We start from the raw sequence: 21,290 nt of genomic DNA on the forward strand, positions 1-21,290 counted from the left end.
GAGCGCTGACATTTTCATATATGGGCATGTGCACATGACAGACCCCTGACGCGCGCGGGCTAAAAACAGCCTGGGCTCGGTGCGCGCGCGCATGGAGAGCACGGGCTCCGGGCCTCGACATTCCTCCCCGGGTTACCGGATTCACCACGAACAGACACGCGGCCGCCGCTAATGAGGTAAAACAACAGTTTACCGGTGAAATCAGGAGAAACCGCAGCGCCTGAGCCGCTCTACAGCCCGAGAGAGCAGAGAGGAGCCATGGACAACCTGGAGAAGCAGCTGATCTGCCCCATCTGCCTGGAGATGTTCACCAAGCCGGTGGTGATCCTCCCCTGCCAGCACAACCTCTGCCGCAAGTGCGCCAACGACATATTCCAGGTACAGCAGCCGCTCTCAGACCTTGATTTACACATTTACCTGTGAAGCACAGGTGAGAGAATCTCTAATATAGAGGAGAAGAAATAATACACGCTGAAAAATCTGATCTGGGTTTAGCTTAGACACTAGAGGGCGCTAGAGAGTCAGTCCAGAAACGAATGAGTTCATATGGAGCAATCAGTTCCTGTATCAGTCTTTGACAGTCACGTGTGTTTATCTAATAATAACCATGTGTATTATTTTTTTTATTAATCACAACATGCAAACATATGTAAAAAAGTATGTCAAGAGAAAACAAAGATCAACAAATACTTATGGGTCCTTTTATTTCCTTTAGGGTCTTTTAGTCCTTTGGAGTCACATATGTGGAGAATAGAAGCATCATTCTTTTAGCTTTGAGATTGAATCATAGTTTTATTTCTTAATCTGAATTCTGCAACAAATTCGGAAGCATCAGATTAAATTATGTGATTAGAAATGGGTATGTGATTATATTCCTGATGGTATTCTTTGCTAACTTTTTTGAAATTACAATATTCATGATATATATCTTCTTAAAATAATGACTTTATTCTTAATCTTAAAATGGGGTTGATATGGTATATAAGAAGTGTGACAGTATTTTTTTTCAGGAAGCTATCATCTCATAAATCTATTCCTTTAGTAGCATTTAAGTGTTCAGTTTAATTTGGACTCTTCCTTACAAACATATTCTCAATAACAACATAAAATAACTGCTGTGATGTAAGTGACGTACTTGTTTTCTGTAAAGAAGATACTGAATTCATTAAACACTTTTTTTTTTATTGTGTATTTTTCCGGTCTTTTTGGATACTTTTTTTTTAGACTTGAAAATTCAAAGACCAATATATATTGTATATTTTTGATGACCTTTTATTTGACCCCAAAAAGAAATAATATTTTAGGAAAATATTATATACACAAAATAAAATTTGTATAAAAAAATTCCAGGTGAGCTGAGAGAGTTTACCAGAGACTCTATTTTATATTAATTATTTGTAATAATCTGTTAACAACACTGATAAATACAACCTGACACAAACAAGCTGAAATTATGTTTCTGCTGCATATAGCCTCGTTATGTTTCCTGGGTATTAACTACAGATATTATTTTATTTACAGCAGGAGTGTGTGCATGCTAGCCTAGCTAATCCAAACATTGCATGTATGTAATGTTAGCATTAGCATTGGCTACTTAAGAATACAAAAAATCAGCCTGCATTAGCGTGCCATTATAAGGGAATGTTATAAAAAATAACAGGATGCCTTCAGCGTGGTGCCCGCTCACATAAAACCCCACCATGATGCCGATAACCGTCAACGACCGATTAGCACCAGACGTGTGTAGCTACAGTACTGGAGACCCAGATTCAGTACAAGTGCTCTATGAAAAGTGACTTAAGTAGAAGTGTAAATGTTCTTTAAGCACCACACTTAAGTGGAAGTCATAAACTAGTTTATTGTAAAATGTACTACTTAAGTACTGAAAGTAAAAGTACAAGTATTATGTTGTGTAGTTATTACAGAAAGTAGTCAGAAGTTTGAATATACACTGCTCAAAAAAATAAAGGGAACACTCAAATAACACATCCTAGATCTGAATGAATGAAATATTCTCAATGAATACTTTGTTCTGTACAAAGTTGAATGTGCTGACAACAAAATCACACAAAAATCATCAATGGAAATCAAATTTATTAACCAATGGAGGCCTGGATTTGGAGCCACACACAAAATTAAAGTGAAAAAACACACTACAGGCTGATCCAACTTTAATGTAATGTCCTTAAAACAAGTCAAAATCAGGCTCAGTATTGTGTGTGGCCTCCACGTGCCTGTATGACCTCCCTACAACGCCTGGGCATGCTCCTGATGAGGTGGCGGATGGTCTCCTGAGGGATCTCCTCCCAGACCTGGACTAAAGCATCCGCCAACTCCTGGACAGTCTGTGGTGCAACGTGACGTTGGTGGATGGAGCGAGACATGATGTCCCAGATGTGCTCAATCGGATTCAGGTCTGGGGAACGGGCGGGCCAATCCATAGCTTCAATGCCTTCATCTTGCAGGAACTGCTGACACACTCCAGCCACATGAGGTCTAGCATTGTCCTGCATTAGGAGGAACCCAGGGCCAACCGCACCAGCATATGGTCTCACAAGGGGTCTGAGGATCTCATCTCGGTACCTAATGGCAGTCAGGCTACCTCTGGTGAGCACATGGAGGGCTGTGCGGCCCTCCAAAGAAATGCCACCCCACACCATTACTGACCCACTGCCAAACCGGTCATGCTGAAGGATGTTGCAGGCAGCAGACCGCTCTCCACGGCGTCTCCAGACTCTGTCACGTCTGTCATGTGCTCAGTGTGAACCTGCTTTCATCTGTGAAGAGCACAAGGCGCCAGTGGCGAATTTGCCAATCCTGGTGTTCTCTGGCAAATGCCAAGCGTCCTGCACGGTGTTGGGCTGTGAGCACAACCCCCATCTGTGGACGTCGGGCCCTCATACCATCCTCATGGAGTCGGTTTCTAACCGTTTGTGCAGACACATGCACATTTGTGGCCTGCTGGAGGTCATTTTGCAGGGCTCTGGCAGTGCTCCTCCTGTTCCTTGTTGCACAAAGGCGGAGGTAGCGGTCCTGCTGCTGGGTTGTTGCCCTCCTATGGCCTCCTCCACGTCTCCTGGTGTACTGGCCTGTCCCCTGGTAGCGCCTCCAGCCTCTGGACACTACGCTGACAGACACAGCAAATCTTCTTGCCACAGCTCGCATTGATGTGCCATCCTGGATGAGCTGTACTACCTGAGCCACTTGTGTGGGTTGTAGAGTCCGTCTCATGCTACCACGAGTGTGAAAGCACCACCAACATTCAAAACTGACCAAAACATCAGCCAGACAGCATAGGTTCTGAGAAGTGGTCTGTGGTCCCCACCTGCAGAACCACTCCTTTATTGAGTGTGTCTTGCTAATTGCCAATAATTTCCACCTGTTGTCTATTCCATTTGCACAACAGCAGGTGAAATTGATTGTCAATCAGTGTTGCTTCCTAAGTGGACAGTTTAATTTCACAGAAGTTTGATTTACTTGGAGTTATATTGTGTTATTTGAGTGTTCCCTTTATTTTTTTGAGCAGTGTACTATTGTTTGTTTGTTTTTTTAATGTTTAGGCTAAAGGACACTCACAGGTTAAATAGGCTGTTCTAAGTAAATGTTTCTAGATGTCCGAACTTTTAAAAACTCTCACAGGAGTTTATTACAGTAAATTATTATGAATACACCTGCCTAACTCTCGAGACTTTATTTTACCATAGTTTTGAGAAGATTTAGGGTCTGAAGCTGTTCTTAAAATCAAGTATCATTAAGTAGTTGACAAATATGTGCGGGGCTTTGTGCGACAAATAATAATAGTTCCCACAGACAAGGTATTTGTTCAGGCCTGTCCACACACATCCAGCTATTTTTAAAAACAGTAAAGTTTAACTGATTACAGCAGCTTATCTTTAGAACTGTTAGAACAGTCGTGTTGTTTTGGTCCTTCAGCTGAAATGGAAACATGTCTGACATGTTTGAAATTGGGCCTACACTGAAGTTGGGTGCTGACCAGTGCTTGTCGCTGGGCCTACGTTGGACAGACTTGGTTGACTAGCTTGGTCATGTTGATCATGCTTATAGACCAGCTAAACCATCAAATTTAAATTAATTCATACTCTGTACTGGTCTAGATAGATAGATAGATACTTCATTGATCCCCGAGGGGAAATTCTTGGCCCAGCAGCAGGTATGTATAGTACATATATTATAACGATACATATAAATACAATAAAATAAAAAAAATAATTAAATTAAAAGTATAAAAGTACAGGCTTTAGTGTGTGTGTAATGGAGAATGGAGGTAGTGAAGTTGAACAAAATAGACAGTGAACACCAGTTGATGTGCATAAAGTGAGGATAACTGATGTCAGCCATACAGAAAGTGCAAATACAGTTATATAATAATTTAAATTTAAATTTAGCAGTGCAAAAGATCCGTAAACAGTAGATGAATGAACTAGTGAATAAACTACTAGTGCAAAATAGGGTAGAACTGTAAAAATAATGTTATGGGCATCAGCAAGACTGAGAGTGTGTCCATAGATGGGGGTGTGTCCATGTGTGGCCAGAATTGCCGGAATGAAAAAGTGTCACAGAGTCTTCAGTTTGCTGTGCTGAGAGGAGTTGAACAGTCTTATGGCCTGAGGGACAAAAGACTTTCGGTGTCTGTCTGTGGAGCAGGACTGGGACAGCAGTCTGCCTATAATGTCAGTCTGTCTATAATAATCAGTTTGAGCTGGCTATGCTGTTTCTTTTAGCACATCAGTCAGGATCTGAAACATCTAAACAAAAAGATCTTTGTCGTTACGTTTTATTTTACTATTATTATTTTATATAAAATCAGGGTCTTGGTAAGTTACTGTGTACAAAGTAGATACACATTAATATAATTGTTTGTTTCATATGGATGTATACAATAACATTTTGTAACATTGCGTATTTCTTATAACTGGTTATAAAAAAAGCAATTTTAGAGAATCTATTAGGAGTTAAGGTGGGCAGAGGTTTACCAATCTGTGAAATACTGTTTTAAAGTGGTGGAAAATGTTCAGAAAATGTGAAACTGAAAGTGAAATTGATTTCATTAATGTAAAATTGCAAAGAATTTGGATATCTGACCTTCTAAAGTACATAATACAATCATAGGATTCAGATAATCTGGAGAAAAAAAAAACAGATGGTCAATACTGAACGCTGGTAATCTTTGGGCCCTCAGGTGACACTGCATTAAAAACAGCATTACTGACTCTGTACTGAAAATCACTGCATGGGCTTAGAAACACTTCCAGAAATTACTGTCCGTGAAAACAGTTTACAGTGCAAACCACAAATGCAAGTTAAAGCTGTACCATGCAACGATATCATCACGTTCTAAATGCGTTGGTGTTTTCCTTAAATGGAAAAATGTGTTGTGAATAAAATGTGGATAAATGAGATTAGCAAATCACTGTATTACCATAAATACAGTGTCCCAACTCTTTTGGAAATGGGGTTGTATACTGGATGTTGCAGTGTGGTAGGTGTGTCAGATGTGTTGAAGTGCGGTATTAAACTGGATTTAGCTGTATGAGGGGTGTGTAGAGTATGACATTAGTGTAGGGAAGCTGAGTAAGAGCAGTGTAAATTGATCAGGGCTTTAAATAGACTAATTGTCACAGCCTCTCTACAGGTACAATGAGCTGAGAGCTTGGAGAAAGCACTCCCTGGAACAAGATAAAAGCATTACACACTTTGTTCTTCTGCTACAAAGAAATCATTACTGGAATCCATGTTGGACAAATATGGTGCACAGCTGTACCAAACAGACTCGAAGTAGTGTTAGTGCCATATTCTCATATCCTGGCTGGGACGAAAAGCTCTTAAGAAATGTCCTTTTCCATGTTCTGTTCCTTTGGTTCGCCTGGTTCATCTAGATCACTATATCTGATATTGTGAAGTGAGCGTATTATGTATTTTATGTAGAACTATAATCTGAGCAACTACTCATTTCAAAATGATAACTAACACTGTGTGTGTTTACGTGCATTTTAAAAAATCTGTTCATAATTGAAATACCTCAGTTATCTGCTTATTCACGTACTCATGTAAACTGCATACTCCACATGAAAAGGGATGGATTTTACCTCAGTAATGATATTTCTCAGTTTAAGTAGTGGTATTCTGATATATCAACATCGCGATACATTGATATCCTAAAATATATCGCCTTGTTTTCCTTTGTGATACATTATCGACACGTTGCATCAAATACGAATATTTTTATTAAAGCCTAGGTGTTCTAAACGCCCTAAATTTGACTTATTAAAGATACTGCTGCATTACTCCACATGGTTGCGCTAATCAAATTAATAGGTTAAACCTGCAGTGAAGAATATTGGTTGTTGAATTCTGTAAAAGTGACACCAACAAATCCATAATTCCTGGTATTTACTTATTTAAAAGTAATTTATCCTCTTCAGTAATACAGATGCTGTGAAGTATTATAGATTGTCTTTTGGCATATCAAGTTTCCCAATCACACAATTGTGATATTATCTTTATTGATGGTAAGCATGGTAATAATATCATATCACGTGATGCAATTTGATTGCCACCCCTACTCTTAACAAGAGTATTTGATTTCCAGTTTAATGTAAGGAATGCATGAATAAACCTTCATAGAAAAGTGTTTTGTTTATCATTTTGCAGGCCTCAAATCCCTACCTGCCGACACGTGGGGGTTCTACAGTAGGTTCTGGTGGTCGTTTTCGTTGCCCATCCTGCAGACATGAAGTAGTTCTAGATCGGCATGGTGTTTATGGACTGCAGCGGAACCTTCTGGTGGAGAACATCATTGACATGTACAAACAAGAGACCATCAGGTACAACTGACATATACTCAAAACTCAGTCTCTATTAGTCTCTATCCAGTCAAAAACATCTCTTCTTGTCCCACCAATGACACAGTGACTATATAAAGCATAGAGAGTGCACATCTTTCAAAAGTGAAGGTCTAGCGCCTCTGCTGGCTGGTTGCAGTATGATGTGTAGCTTCGCTAAATGATTATTAATGATATTTATGGCATTTACAACCTAATTAGTAACCATTAATAAACTAATTGTAAACCATTTATAAACTCTTTATAAAGGAAGTCTTATTTTAAAGTGGTACCAAGAAATGAAATGATTGACAAGTGGCCCTGACTAGAGCTAATTAAACAAAATAAACATAACAATACAATACAAAACCAGTTACACAGAGGGTCAAACTAAGCTTAATACAGAACAAAGGAAGACATGGGGTATAATAACTTGAGCCAGTGAAACAAGGAACACCTGGGGAATATAGCAAGGGGGCTGGGGAACAAACTACACACAGGTGTGAACACTAATGACAGGGTGGGGCTAGAGCGGAGACAAGATAGCAACATTAAAGAGCCATGTGCTAAAGAGCACATGGGAGGAAAGTCCAACAGACTAGGGAAGACAGGTAAGCTGGACAAAAACAGAAAGACCAAGAAAAGAGGAAACAGGATAACCATGGGCTAAGGTGTAAGAGATTTGTGTGATATCATCAAATTCTTGCCAATTTAGATCCCTAAGTTAAACTGAACCAAGTAGTTCTGTCATTTACTTCCATTTAGTGATGTTTTGCACAGTCACAGTGCTACTAAAATGTATAATAATAACCATCAGTGATGTTAAGAAACAAATGTTTCTTTGGTTATATTATTAACTGTTTAATGCATATGCCTTTAAAGACAAATAAAGGATTTTTAAGAGAAAAAAATAGAAAACCAAGTGCAATGTCTGAACCGTGATTTTTAAGAGTATTTTTATTTTTAACTTATTTTTAAGCTGATTGTGATTGAAGTTTATTCACTCTCACTCTCTGTCTGTCCCTGTCAGCACCAGCAGTAAGGTGGAACCAGAGCAGAAGCCTGGTGTGTTGATGTGCGAGGTACACGAGGAAGAGAAGATTAATATTTACTGTGTTACCTGTTCAGTTCCCACCTGCTCTCTGTGTAAAGTTTTTGGAGCTCATCAGACCTGTGAAGTGGCTCCACTCAATACTGTGTACGACAACCAGAAGGTACCACAACTCTTTGTCCATATTCTTCCTTCATCATTCCATCATCAACATGTACACCTTATCTACTCATATTCTGTATACTGTATACACTATAACAAATGTCTGTAGCTTTACACTGTAAGGCTACTGTATAATTAATGACTTCTTACAGTAAAACCTGTATACATTATGCTACTGTAGACCTACAAATCGTCCCAAGGGAATTCCACAGAAAACTCTCTCTTAACTTTCTCATGTAATTCACATTTAATTTATTTTTTAATAATCCGTCTTAGCAAATGGTACAATATCCGTTATATCTAAATGTGCCCAGTTAACAATTTTAGTTAGTTGAACGTTTTCTGAACATTGTTGTAGGTAGCGCTCTTAGAGCATTCAATGTTTAAAACTTTCTGGATGTTCTTAGAACATTTGTATTTAACATTTTTAAACATTCTAGTAACGTTGCTGCAACATCACTTGTTTCAATGTTTTAATGTTTCGTTTTGGGAACGTTACATTAAACATTTCCATAATGTTAATATTGGTCTTTTTAAATGTTTTTAAACATTCTGGTAACGTTTTGTGTGTGTGTGTAGGTGGAACTGTCAGAAGGGGTTGCAATGCTAGTGGGAAACAATGACAGAATTCAGGCTATAATAACCCTGATGGAGGAAAGCTGCAGAACCGTGGAGGTTTGTGTGTTTTTGTGTGTTTTTGTGTCTTTGATTTTACCAGCAGTTTAATGCCATGTTACTGACTCCAATCATAATATTATGACATTCTTCTTGTTTCTACACTCACTATTCATCTTATCAGGTCCACTGAGCATATAGGACACTTTGTAGTTCTATAACTACAGACGGTAGCCCTGTATCTGTTCAGTGCTCGGCAGTATATTAACTAAACAAAATACTTTTGCAATTGTACTTTTGTAGATTATTTATTATTGATTATAGTTTATAGTCAGTGCAGTGTGTCCACTGAGACATCTCAGAAAACTTGAGACAGAGGAAAATACAGGAGTGCTTCCTTTAGAACCCCAGGTTAATTATTCAGCTACTGTATTAATCTTATTATTCTTATTGGGAGTCATAGAGCTCTACGTGGTTCTACTGTAGGGGCCTGTGATGCTGATAAGAACAAGTATAGAAATGTAGTAATAAAAGTGAAGAACTGAAGTGTGCACCATGAACACAAACAAATCTGAAATGATAAAAATGACATTTATAGATCTAATTCACATTAGTTTTGTCCATGCATTGTGCAAATTGTCTAAGTTAATCTGATGTACCACTCTTGGATATTTTGGGAACTTTTGTTGCTGGTGGTTTAGACATCAATGGCTATATATTGAGTTATTTTGAGGGAAGAATAAATTTACACTGTTAGATAAGATGCACACAGAATACTTTTCATTGTGCCTAAGTGTAATTTTGTCAGTGTTGCCCCATTAAAAACTTTTGTGATACACTGTATCTGCCCAGTTAGGCAATTATCTAAAATACAATGATATACAGTGAAACTGCCAGAATCTTAAAAAAAAAAACACGATCTAAATCTTTTGTCATACTGCCCAGCACTATAATGTGTGTTGTGCTGGTACAGTGAGTGGATCAGATACAGTAGTGCTGCTAGAGTGTTTAAAAACCTCAGTGTCACAGCTGGACAAAGAATAGTCCACCAACCAGAAATATCCAGCCAACAAAGACCACTAGAGAATGACCAACAATAATGAGTGATAAGTGAACAGTGAGTGAACACAGTATTTAAAAACTGGTCGTAATATTGTGACTGTGTTTTTGACTGTAGCCTCTCCCAAATTATTTTGTTTGTGAATAGAGTATACTCACATTCTTGCCCTGTGCCTATTGTCTATATAGTTTATATTGTAGTAAGCTAATTCTGACTGCATGAGTAGAGCACATTTTCATGTAGGGTATATATTTTTCTGTGCATGTCTGCTTGTTTGCTCATTCTTAGTTTTTAGAAGGTTTACAATGACAGACTAAACACATCATGCTCTGCAGTGTCCATCACTAAATAAATATACATTGACAATAAATTGAATATGAACTCATGACCATCCACCAACAAATGTGATTGTGTAATGTATCATTTTCAGCACTGCAGTGACTCCAGCGTGACATTGTTTCTGGTATTTTAATACCTCAGCCTACCTACAACTGCTATGTTGAGAATAGCCTTCAGTGCTTGTGATCAGAAAAGGGCTTGAGGATAGTTAACACGTACATGGAAAAAGAGGAGTTACATGCCCTAACTGTAAACCTTCAACCATGAAGTTCTAATTAAGTTAGTATTCAGTGATATACAGAGTGCTAAAGCCCATTAACACGACTGTGCTTGATACAGTCCCGGTTCTATAATCGATCATTCCTATTGCTGGATAAATTTGGAGACTAAGGATTGTGTAGAAACACTTGTTCCCTACAAAGTGTACAAGAAAATTCATAAATTAGATTTGAAGGACTTGTAATGCTCAATGTGGTGTTAGTTTTAGGATAAAGAGGTGGGACAGCGATACCACTGAATTTGCTTCGTCATTTTGTAGTCTCGTTGCCATGCTGTAATATAAGCCTTTATTTGGTGTTCTGTGTATGCCCTGGAATGCCCTGTGCATCACTGGATCCATACATGTGAGTTGATGCTACTGCACATCAGTTAGTCACTGGATCCAGTCACTGAATCCTCTTGTAAAGAGTCATAATATTAAAATTGCTACATGAGCTGATGCTGCTTCACATCAGTCAGATCAGTAAACTACACCAACTTATGGCAGGCATTAGCTGGACATATTACAGTGCCTATATAGGTATGTTGTGTACAGTTGATAGACCATGTTAACCAGTGGCTCAATACAGAGGTCCTTAACTGAGGTTTTGCGACCCTCAAGGAGGTTCCAACATAGTCCCTGGAGGGTCATGAGATGGGGGCAAGGGGGGTTGTTGGTGTTTGGACAAAGTGATATATTTTTTACCTCAAAAAGGGGGTCACACAGTGAAGAGTGTAAAGAATCCCAGCTCAAAACGTAAATCAGATGTAGCTAATAAACTAGAAATGGGTAAAAACTGCAACTGTTTGTGTATGCAGGAGAACGGGCGAAGGCAGAAGTCCCATGTGTGTGAATCATTTGATCACCTGTATGCACTGCTGGAGGAGAGAAAAGGAGAACTGACTCTAAAAATCACCTCAGAACAGCAGGAGAAACTGGATTACATCAAAGGCCTACAGCGCAGGTACACACACACACACACAGATACACACAGAAGGGTAATTATAGTTGTTACATAATTGCAAAGTACTTGTGTGTCTCTTGTTTACTGTAATCCAGGGTTTTTAAGTTTTTTTTATCTCTGTCTCATTTTTTGTGCTTGTAGTGTTTAAAGTTTTTTTAAAGACATGCGCACAGATTGTATAACTATTGTACGTTGTTTGAAACCAAATCAGCCTATCGATCTATACAGATACACAGAGCACCTGGACAACAGTACCAAGCTGGTGGAGACAGGAATTCAAACCATGGAGGAACCAGAGATGGCCGTCTTTCTACAGGTTACACACACACACACACACACACACACACACACACAGACATACACACAGACACACTTTATTTATTACTTTAGATAAATACACTCATCATTAAAAGAATTGTTGCACCCTGAAGCAATGATAAATGATTGCAAAATGAATTAAATTAATTGATATGGGCAATATTTATTGAGCTACACATACAGGAGTAGTGACTCTCAGTATGGGGTTGCAAGCTGTAGAGGTTCCTTATGTGTCCTGTGATCATCCATTCCATTCAATGTGAATATACTCACACAGTTTCTGCAGATTGTGCAGCCGTCTGCCAATGGTGCCGGCACTAGCAGGATAAGTCACAGATGCTGGCAACACAACAGCACAAGTCTAAATGTACTCATGCGCACAGGCCCGTTGCAGGAAGGCCAACCTGGGTTGAAAACGACTAGATATGAATTTAATGCAACAACATAGTGTATATTGTACTATATAATATATTAAGCAGTCATTTATCTCCTTCGTGCTCTGTCTTTATGTCTTCTCTTTCTCTAACAGGCTACCAAACCCTTGCTGCAGAAGTGAGTATACCCAGATGCACTAAACATAAATACATGAGCATAGGTACAATATTTTAAGTCTTTAACTTGTAAACCTGTTCTCTTTTCTCTCAGAATAGCGGAGGGAAGAAACACCTCTCATCTGGAGAAGTTGGAGCGTGGCTATGAGAATATGGATCATTTCAGAGCCAATTTCCGACAGGAGAGGGCATCCATCCTCAATATTGACTTTGTCAGAGGTATGTTTGAGTGTGTATACATATATATCAATATAACATAGAACAAATTTAATTGGAAAATGTCATAACTGAATACACCAATATGTAATGGGTGAGGGGGCCTACCTTTTAGGCTGTATCTGAAACATAACCACCATCTTAAATGCTGCCATGTTTGTTTTCTGAAATTAAAGTCCTGCGACTTTTGACTCATCCTGTATATAGGTGTATAATAGTGCAAAAAAGACAATTTGGTACGATTTCTGTACAGTGGGTGGAAAAAGAGGCTGGGTTTCCTTTTGTTAAGAGTTGTGCAACTTTCAGAATGCTCCATGTACTGTTAGATATTTTTATGTTTATTACTGTAAAATACAACACTGACATAAGTGCAGTAAGACGAGTGTTATGATTTGTTTAATATAAAAGAGGAAAATAGCTTTGGTGGTAGGTAGGGATAGCTGGTATTCTGCATAATATCACATTTAGTAAATTCATTAGAATACAATGGAATGCAAATATTTCCATATACTGTATTACACTGTCCTCTATGTTTAGGAAAGGTCATAATAAAGCTGAAGAACAAAACTGAGCCACCTTTCCTGTGGTTCAAATGCAAAATAAAAAAAAATATTAGATAAAATAAGACTTGTGCATTTCGAAGCAGTATATCACACTTCATTGTCAATAACAATGTGCACTTTATACAGTTATCAGCATGTCTGGATGATTCTGGAATATGCATTAACCTTTTCCAAGTACTTCCACAAACATACACCACAGCACCAACACATTGCCACCTGCTCTCCAGGGCTATGGTTGTAGAGGCAGGCAGAGTCTCAAAGTGTGTTTCCACTCAAACCTAACCATACTTAATCACACATTTTCTCCTTCTAAGACTAAGAATTTATGATGCCTATTTAAGTGTAAGTAAAATAATCAATTGTTAGATTGGCCAAGTGGAACAAAAAAGGAAAAAAGAGAGAGATAGAGAGAGAGAGATTTAATCCAAGTATGTGTGTGAGTGTAGGTCTGTGTCATTGATACATTGAAAAAGTAACAGTGCACTCTTTCATCTTTGCAGAAGAGGATGAGGCTGGAGATGATGATGATGAAAACGATGATGACGATGATAAGGAAGAGGGTAATGTGCAGGACAGGTCTCCAGCTCAGGCATCTGGAGCAGTAAACCCTGCCCCTTCCCACCAGAACCCAACCAGTCCAGATTCCACACCTGCCACACCCAGCAAATCTGAGCAGACTCCAGTACCGACCCGCGCACAAACACCAATAACCAGCTCAGGACTCAACACACCTTTATCCCATCCTACTCCAGGTCCTGCCCAAACCACAAACACCAGTGCAACACAGAGTACACCCTCGGCCACGCCCACCTCTGGCCCCACCCACAACCCTCCAGCCAGTACTGCAACAGAGGTAAACAAACCGAAACGAAACCAAAAGCAATGCTGCATTCAAAGCAGTGAATATTCTACACGTTCTACACACTGCTAAACATCCGTCATAAGCAGAACATGCTTTATACATGAACCAGTAATGCTCTATACACTATTACACTATTAAAACCATATTGGGTATGAACTTTGAAAATATTTCAAACCTTGGGGTTGCCACCTCCAAGGGGTTCCTGACATAATTCCTAGGGGTCTTGAGAATGATGTTAATTAGGGGTATTTTCTCCACAAAATGTCTGAAAAACCTGTGAAACACCTTTGTGCCTCAATGCAGGCCCAACCGTCACATTGAGTTATATAATATAACTTATATAATTATTATTTTCTTAATTGTAGGCAGCTAACTTGTTTGTTTTGTTAAAGGGGTCACAGAAAAAGATCTGAAAAGGATAAGTTACCCTGAACAAATTCTTCGGAAAAAAGGAGGTCTGAGATCCTCATTTTCTGCTCTGGGTACCTTAGATTCCTACCGTACTTCGCTCATATCCCCAGCAGTGTGGGTTCTGAAAACAACAGAGAGGATTATAACCACTTTTTGTTTGATATGATTCATTTTGCGCAAATTAAGGGTAATTTGGAAATAAATAAAGCTTGGAAGTATTGGATGGCTTCATATGTAGATTGCCAGTGTAAATGTAGGGTGAAGGAGGTGGTTGCTACATTTTTTTAACCCTTAAAGGGGAGTTGCATGGTGAAAAAGGTTAAGCACCCCTCTTTTCTGTCGAATCTAACCTCTAATCTAATCTAACCTTAACAACACTGAGCTCGCCCGCCTTGGCTCGGGACCGCCCACACGCAGCGCAGAAGCGGGGCAGCAACACGGTCTCATCAGATAGGAGATAACAGCGCTAGGAACAACATGGCAGTTAGTTCCTGTGTTATTTGTGCAAATAACAGTGTTACATGCTTTGGCCAGTGATTTTGAGCTAAGGAACAAATGGTTAGAATTTGTCTATAGAACAACACCAAAGAAAGTACAACTGATATAGGTAGGTTTATGTTTAAAACAGTTCTGTTTACACTAGTTAAAAGTAACAATTCACCCTGAGGTTTTGTTCCAACTGCCTGGACAGCTCTGCTGCAGCTTAGCCAACAAACCCTGTGGTGCATTTTTACTTTCTGAACCTGTACTACCCACCCCTGTTTGTAAATAACTATAGGTTTACATAGGATCTCCAGTGGATTTCACATTTTACAGAGACTCTTAGATTAGATTAGTGGCTGAACTGCACTTAGCAGGGCATTACACATGTTGTAAAGTAACATATGACACTGCAAATACTGTTATTAGTGTAAAAATGTCTTAATTTTAAAACATTTCTAACTGTTGTCTGTCTCGATGCCCCACAGTGCTGTTAGCCAATCAGAGGCGATATGTTTGCATGTAGGAATATTGATGAGCAAAGTTTAATTGTTTAGTCTTTTGGAGCAGCTTTCAAGCTTGACCTAACCTACTGAACCTGTGGAGCAAGCACAGCCAGGTCTAGGGAAAAAGGCTTGTGTGAAATCATCCTCAGATTATTCTTAAATAAGTCTCTGGACGAAGATAGTTTTTCATATAGCTTTCTTCAAAGAGTGTTCAAAACTATGCTTACTCTACAATTTCTCTTTCTCTATTTCTAAGAATTATCTGGAAACCGAGCCCTGAACATTTTCAGGTGGTTTTTGATATAATGTTCCCCTCTCTCTTTTTTTTTCTTTTAGGCTTCCTCCAGCCTCCATGGTGGCAGCAGTGCTCTGAGCTCAGAGGAAGATCAACCTCGCCATGTTTTCTCCTTCTCTTGGCTCAACACAGCCAAATAACACTGTTAGATTGCTACCAGACTGCTGGCCCATGCTGGACTCCCCTGTGTTTTGCTTGGTAATTGAAAAATCAGCAGAGACTATGTGACGGATTTCCATTATGACTGTATTTTGTGTGTGTTTGTGTTTATTTTTCTTAAAATGAATTTACATGTGTGAACATAAGTATGTAGCAGTAAAGTATTATGTTACAAAAACATACAGTCTGTACATTTTATTATTATTATAAGGTTTCTACACAAACTAACATTAAACTAACATTGTTTAGTTTTAAGATGTACAGTGTTAGTTTAACCTTAACAGTGTTGATCTCACACTGGCAAAGATAATTTATTTGGGTATTAGTGTCTCATATTTGTCACTTTAACCTAATGCATTATGAGTTCGTCATGGACACCATTATAGCAAGGAATATGAAATAAACTTTATTATGTGGTGGAAATGTGTTGATATTCTGACAAGGAATCAACATTCACTTGAAAGATTTAAAAGATTGGAGCTCTGAATCTACACTCACAACACTCACAAACAATGATCACCACAAATAAGTATAATAATTATTAAATTAATTATTATTTGTATTATTTAAATGTCCCTTACACTGCAAAAAGACACAGTTAAAGGCATAAAAAATTAATACGAACGCTAAGGTATTTAATGAAAGTAAAGTTTTAATACAAACAATATATGTAAAACCATGACATTGAATCAATGTAAAACCTACAGTACAAACGCAAATATAAAATGGAGATCAACATGGTTTTAATGCATTATTCACTGCTTGGCCCAAAAAAAAGTCTGCACCTGGATTTAAGTAAGTAAATGATGTGGGGTTGATGCTGCAGTTGGTCTGCAGGTTTAGGTTCAGCAACAGTATGTGCTGAAAGAATGAGGTCAGCTGACTACCTGAATATACTGAATATAGACCAGGTTATTCCATCAATGGATTTTTTTCTTCCCTGATGATATGGCCATATTCCAAGATGACAATTCCAGGATGTATGGGTCTGGAATTGTAAAAGAGTGATTCAGGGAGCATGAGATCATCATTTTCACACATGGATTGTTCACCACAGAGTCCAGATCTTAACCTCATTGAGAATCTTTGGGATGTGCTGGAGAAGGATTTGTGCAGTGGTCAGACTCTACCATCATCAATGCTGCTGCAAGATCTTGGTGAAAAATTAATTAATGCAACACTGGATTTAAATAAATCTTGTGACATTGCAGAAGCTTATTGAAACAATGCCACAGTGAATGTGTGCCGCAATCAAAGCTAAAGGTATGTGACCTTTTTTTGGTCAGGCAGTGTAGATAAACAAATATTAGTTGATTCAAGATACAGTACTAGTTTTTTTTTACATTGTTAATGAATACTGAACTCATCCAGATTATGAAGGAACACATAAAGGATCATGAAGTAAACTGTTAAACAAACCAAAATGTTCTGTGAAGCATTTAGGTGGATCTTATCTGGGGAGCTGTTAACTAGTGGTTTTTGAGGCTGGGAACTCTAATGAACTTAATGAACACAGGCAACTCTTACTTTTCCTTTCTTGGGGCGGTCCTGTTGAGAGCCAGTTTCATCATAATGTTTTTGATGGTCTTTGCAACAGCACTTGAGGATACTTTCAAAGTTCTTGAACATTTTCTGATTGACTGACCTTCACTTCTTAAAGTATTTTTTTTACTTAGTTAAGTAGTTCTTGACATAATATTAATTAGAACATTACTAAAATATAGCAATTCACTGTAAACCAACTCATAACACAACTGATGCTCTCAAATACTTTATGAGGGCAAGAAATTCAAGTAATTAACTCTTGAAGTTTAGAACAGCTATTAACTGAGGGTGACTCTAACCTATTAAGCTGAATGAGAAAATTAAAAGAGGTGCAAAAAGCAAAAGGTGCTACTTTGAATAATCTAAAATATCTGTGTATTACACAAAAAATGTGTAGTGTGAAATAAACACTGAAAATGTTAAATTATCACTGTAACAAAGTTGATTTCACACAGGCAATGTTTGGTGCAGTAGTAGTATGTATAGTATACTCTATGTTACTTCAGCACAATAGTTTTCACAATAGAGTTCGTCGTGGACAATGTAAAGCTGCTGGACATTTTTCAGTTTTCTGTTTATTTGGCTTTTTTTAACAAATGAACACAGCACATGTAAGGTGACAAACACACTTAATGATAGTACATAATGATAATGTTCCGTATACTTATATAGTAGCATAAATGAAAATATATTACAGGCTGTTAAAAATAGGCAGAAATCTCGGGCAGCTTTTATTTACCGAATATTTCCATCATTCTGCGGTTGCTGCTCGCCTGCTGCGCTAATTGTTCAGCTCGCGCCATCTGCAGCACCTCGCGCAGCAGGTGGAAGGTCAGGTCCAGAGAGATGGGCGCGTCGTCGGAGCGCCGCTCGCGCTCGCTCGCGCTGCTGTCCGTGAGCTCGGCGACCCGCCCGCGCAGCAGCCCCTGCTCTAGCTGCACCTGCAGCGCGCCCTTAACGGAGCTCGCGCGCGGCGGGGCGCTGTTCGGTGAGAGGCGCGCGCTCGGGCGCGGGCTGTCCAGCTTGATGAAGTACTCCTCCTCCCCCGCGCGCATGAGAATCGGGAGCGCGCCGCGCCGCAGGTCCGGGGTCGTGGGAGAAACGCCGCTCGTGTCGATCGCTTTACATTCACCGCGCGGGAGAAACGCACTGAGCAGAGCCGTCCCCGCGAGCAGCACGTGCAGCTTCATTTAGGAAAGTCCGGGGCAATCTGCACATGGAAATAACTGAAATTACTCACGCGCGACCTCGTTAGGAAGTTTTCCACATTTGAAAACATTTCCTAAGTTGTTTAAGAAAAAGAATGGGTAAAACTTTTATTACAAAATAAATTTAATAGATTTTACTGTTTAAGATTTTTCACGTTTCTACATGTTGTAACTGGTGAAATAATTCTTGGCCCCTATGAATTAGTGGTCCCTTGGTGGTCCCTAACCCCTAACATCTTTGATCCGCAACTAAACCTAATATAAAAGTTACTACATATAAATTAAACTGTTAATACTTATCTTTCCTGATAGCAGAGAACATTTTTGTAACGATGCGTTACATCTTTTAATGTATGTGATGGAAAAACAACATTGAAACTACTTTTAACATTCTGTCATAAGTATCGGTTAGAGCTCAAATTGAAACATTAATTTGTAGCCTTTAACCGTGAATAATGTTTTATACTTGCATATACTTATGCATAGTTGTGCTATAACAAATGTTTCAATAACTGCGACTTCATACAGTCTGGACTGCAGTGCATGGGTGAAGAAAAAAGTTCCCCAATCTATGACTAATTAATATGTTGTCTTTAAAAGGGTATAGGCTAATTGCTTTGTTTTGATATTTTATATTATTATGTCAGTGGCATTTAATGGTCTTAAAATTACAATAATAGCCTTTTAGAAATCATTATTGAAAATATATCTTCCACAAAATAATATTTAAATGTCTACATTTTAAGAGTAGAAAGACACAGTAAATAAGAACAAAAACTAATACAAACGGTACATAAACCCATAACATTGAATCAATGTAACGTTAGCTCAATGTTGTTTTAAAGCATTAAAGATAAATAAATGTTGCTAAAATATACTTGCACTTTACATAAAGTTTAGCTTCTTTTCTTAATAAACTCAATAACCACTCTAACGTCTTTGACTATTTTAAAAACACGTTTTCTCTAGCACGTTAATCTAAGGACTCTTTGATTATTATTTGTCTTTTTAAACCGTTTTAAAATGATGGGATTGCTACCGGTAAATAGGCTTATAAACCGTTAGGCTACTAATACTCTGACTATTAAACTCTTGTTTTTATATACTCAATCATACTAAAACATATTGATCCAATCATTTTACAGATACACTGAGGTAATTACCTGAAAACGAATTGCTCAAATCCCGCGCAGCTGCTTAGCTTTTACAGGGCTTCCTGCCTGGAGTTCAGTCTGCAGCAGAAACGTCGCTTACAGCGCGAAAGCCGCTCCGATTTATATCCAACAAGTGTTCAGCTCCATGCGCATGCGCGCTCTGTTGTGCCAAATTGGACCCCCGCAAATGTCCGACTCTCTTTTGCGTGTAGGGGCGTCACGCGAATGGGCACACCAGATTACAGCCGCAATCTTGATTTTGTATTTTTTATTCGCACCAAACAGCAGACCAGTGATCAAAGCATTGATTCTATTGCATTTAAAAATATTAAAACTTTCTGGTTTGATTCTTTTTGCAGAACATGTAGGGTCTGTTTCAGTCCTAAAAATAAATAAGTGTTATAAGAGACTTTATAAAACAGGGTACGGCCGTAGATTTAGTTTCCACATCTGGAACAACCCCTAAAACTAGGAACATCTCTACCAAGTCAAAACATTCTCATGATTAGTTGTCCTTCTGTGATTATGACATTTTTTTCATAAGAAAGTGTAAACACCCAAAAAGTGTTCAAAACACTTTTGAATGGTACTTTAATTGTGGTTGCAGTTGTTCATTTTAATTTAATTTTTATGAAACAGACTCAATTTATTTGAATTCAAACTAATGTTTGGGTTTACAGTGTACCCTAACATGCATTTTAGAAGTGAAAAATGTAAAATATATTGTATGTCTTGGTATGCTACCCATTAATGTTTTTTAATTTCTGTAGTTTATGTAAGGAAGAATTTGGGGGCAACGCTACTTTAACCTCTGGTAATATTGCCTATTATTATTATTGCCTAAATCTTTAATTATGTTAAAATAAATTTGGTGAAATGATGTTATACACAATTTATTGGTGCCCTTCTGTCTTTTCAAAAGAAAACGAGCACTGTTATGAAGTGCCTTATATGCCACCTCTACTAGACAGTTTCCCAAAGGTGCTCTTTTTAGTAGATATATTTTTGTGCTGTATAGGGTTCAACTATTGGTTAGAAAACATGATGGAAGTTGCCAAAAAGGAGCTCCTCCCATTGAGAAATGCCTATACCAGTGGATGAGATGTGATGTGGTGTCCTATCCTATAATAGTTTGTAAACACCATAAAACTGAGATATAGCACAATGGCCAAAGACATATACTTTTCCAGAATGGGTTTCACATAGAACAGGCCTAAATCCACGTGTTCAGGGTAATATTAAGAGGATGGCTTTAAAAAATAAAGCATGAGTGCTGCCTGCATTGCTGCAGAGCTTGAAGAAGTGGGAGGTCATCAGACCGTACACCACACACTGCATCAACTCTGTCTGCATGGCACTGTCCTAGAAAGGAGCCTCTTCTAAAGCTGATGCACAAGAAAGCCCACAAACTGTTTTTATATAGACAAGCAAACCATAAGCATGAATTACTGGAACACCGTACGGTGATCTGACCAAATCAAGATAAAATAGTTTGGCTCAGATGGTGTCAAGCATGTATGCCAGCACCCTGGTGAGGAGTAACAAGAAATTTGTTCCGTGTCAGTCAAGGAAGGTGGTGGTAGCATCATGGTCGGGGCTGCACAAGAAAATAATAATGGCCAAACAAAATTTTGACACTTTGGGCACAATTTGGCCATTTATGTGTGTACCCTTTGGTTGCAAACAGTTTAGACATTACTAGCTGTGTTTATATATATTTTGAAGGCACT

General features: G+C 38.5%; 2 protein-coding genes across 2 annotated transcripts; one reads left to right on the forward strand and one right to left on the reverse strand.

Moving 5' to 3' along the window:
• The first annotated feature begins 67 nt into the window (after window positions 1-67).
• Window positions 68-15,835, forward strand: trim55a (tripartite motif containing 55a). The gene is made up of 10 exons (XM_007237634.4): window positions 68-378; window positions 6,673-6,845; window positions 7,873-8,056; window positions 8,635-8,730; window positions 11,147-11,292; window positions 11,521-11,608; window positions 12,140-12,162; window positions 12,256-12,380; window positions 13,441-13,793; window positions 15,536-15,835. Exons 1-10 carry the CDS (start codon window positions 259-261, stop codon window positions 15,632-15,634), a joined length of 1,407 nt encoding a protein of 468 aa, XP_007237696.1. The 5' UTR covers window positions 68-258; the 3' UTR covers window positions 15,635-15,835.
• A 560-nt stretch (window positions 15,836-16,395) lies between these two features.
• On the reverse strand, window positions 16,396-19,659 carry LOC103031770 (corticoliberin-1). Its single transcript, XM_007237645.3, has 2 exons — window positions 19,570-19,659; window positions 16,396-18,408 (listed from the first exon to the last, which is right to left on the reverse strand). The coding sequence occupies exon 2, from the start codon at window positions 18,386-18,388 to the stop codon at window positions 17,930-17,932; it is 459 nt and encodes a 152-aa protein (XP_007237707.3). The 5' UTR covers window positions 18,389-18,408; window positions 19,570-19,659; the 3' UTR covers window positions 16,396-17,929.
• Window positions 19,660-21,290: the final 1,631 nt, after the last annotated feature.

The sequence above is a fragment of the Astyanax mexicanus genome, chromosome 4 (genome assembly GCF_023375975.1).
Source record: "Astyanax mexicanus isolate ESR-SI-001 chromosome 4, AstMex3_surface, whole genome shotgun sequence".
Taxonomy (NCBI): domain Eukaryota; kingdom Metazoa; phylum Chordata; class Actinopteri; order Characiformes; family Acestrorhamphidae; genus Astyanax; species Astyanax mexicanus.

Excerpts from the sequence above, each read along its gene's own strand:
- trim55a (XM_007237634.4), top strand. The coding sequence starts at position 259 with ATGGACAACCTGGAGAAGCAGCTGATCTGCCCCATCTGCCTGGAGATG. Across the intron at positions 8,731-11,146 it reads AAAGCTGCAGAACCGTGGAG|GAGAACGGGCGAAGGCAGAA; the intron begins GTTTGTGTGTTT and ends TTGTGTATGCAG. Across the intron at positions 12,381-13,440 it reads CAATATTGACTTTGTCAGAG|AAGAGGATGAGGCTGGAGAT; the intron begins GTATGTTTGAGT and ends TCATCTTTGCAG.
- LOC103031770 (XM_007237645.3), bottom strand. The coding sequence starts at position 18,388 with ATGAAGCTGCACGTGCTGCTCGCGGGGACGGCTCTGCTCAGTGCGTTT.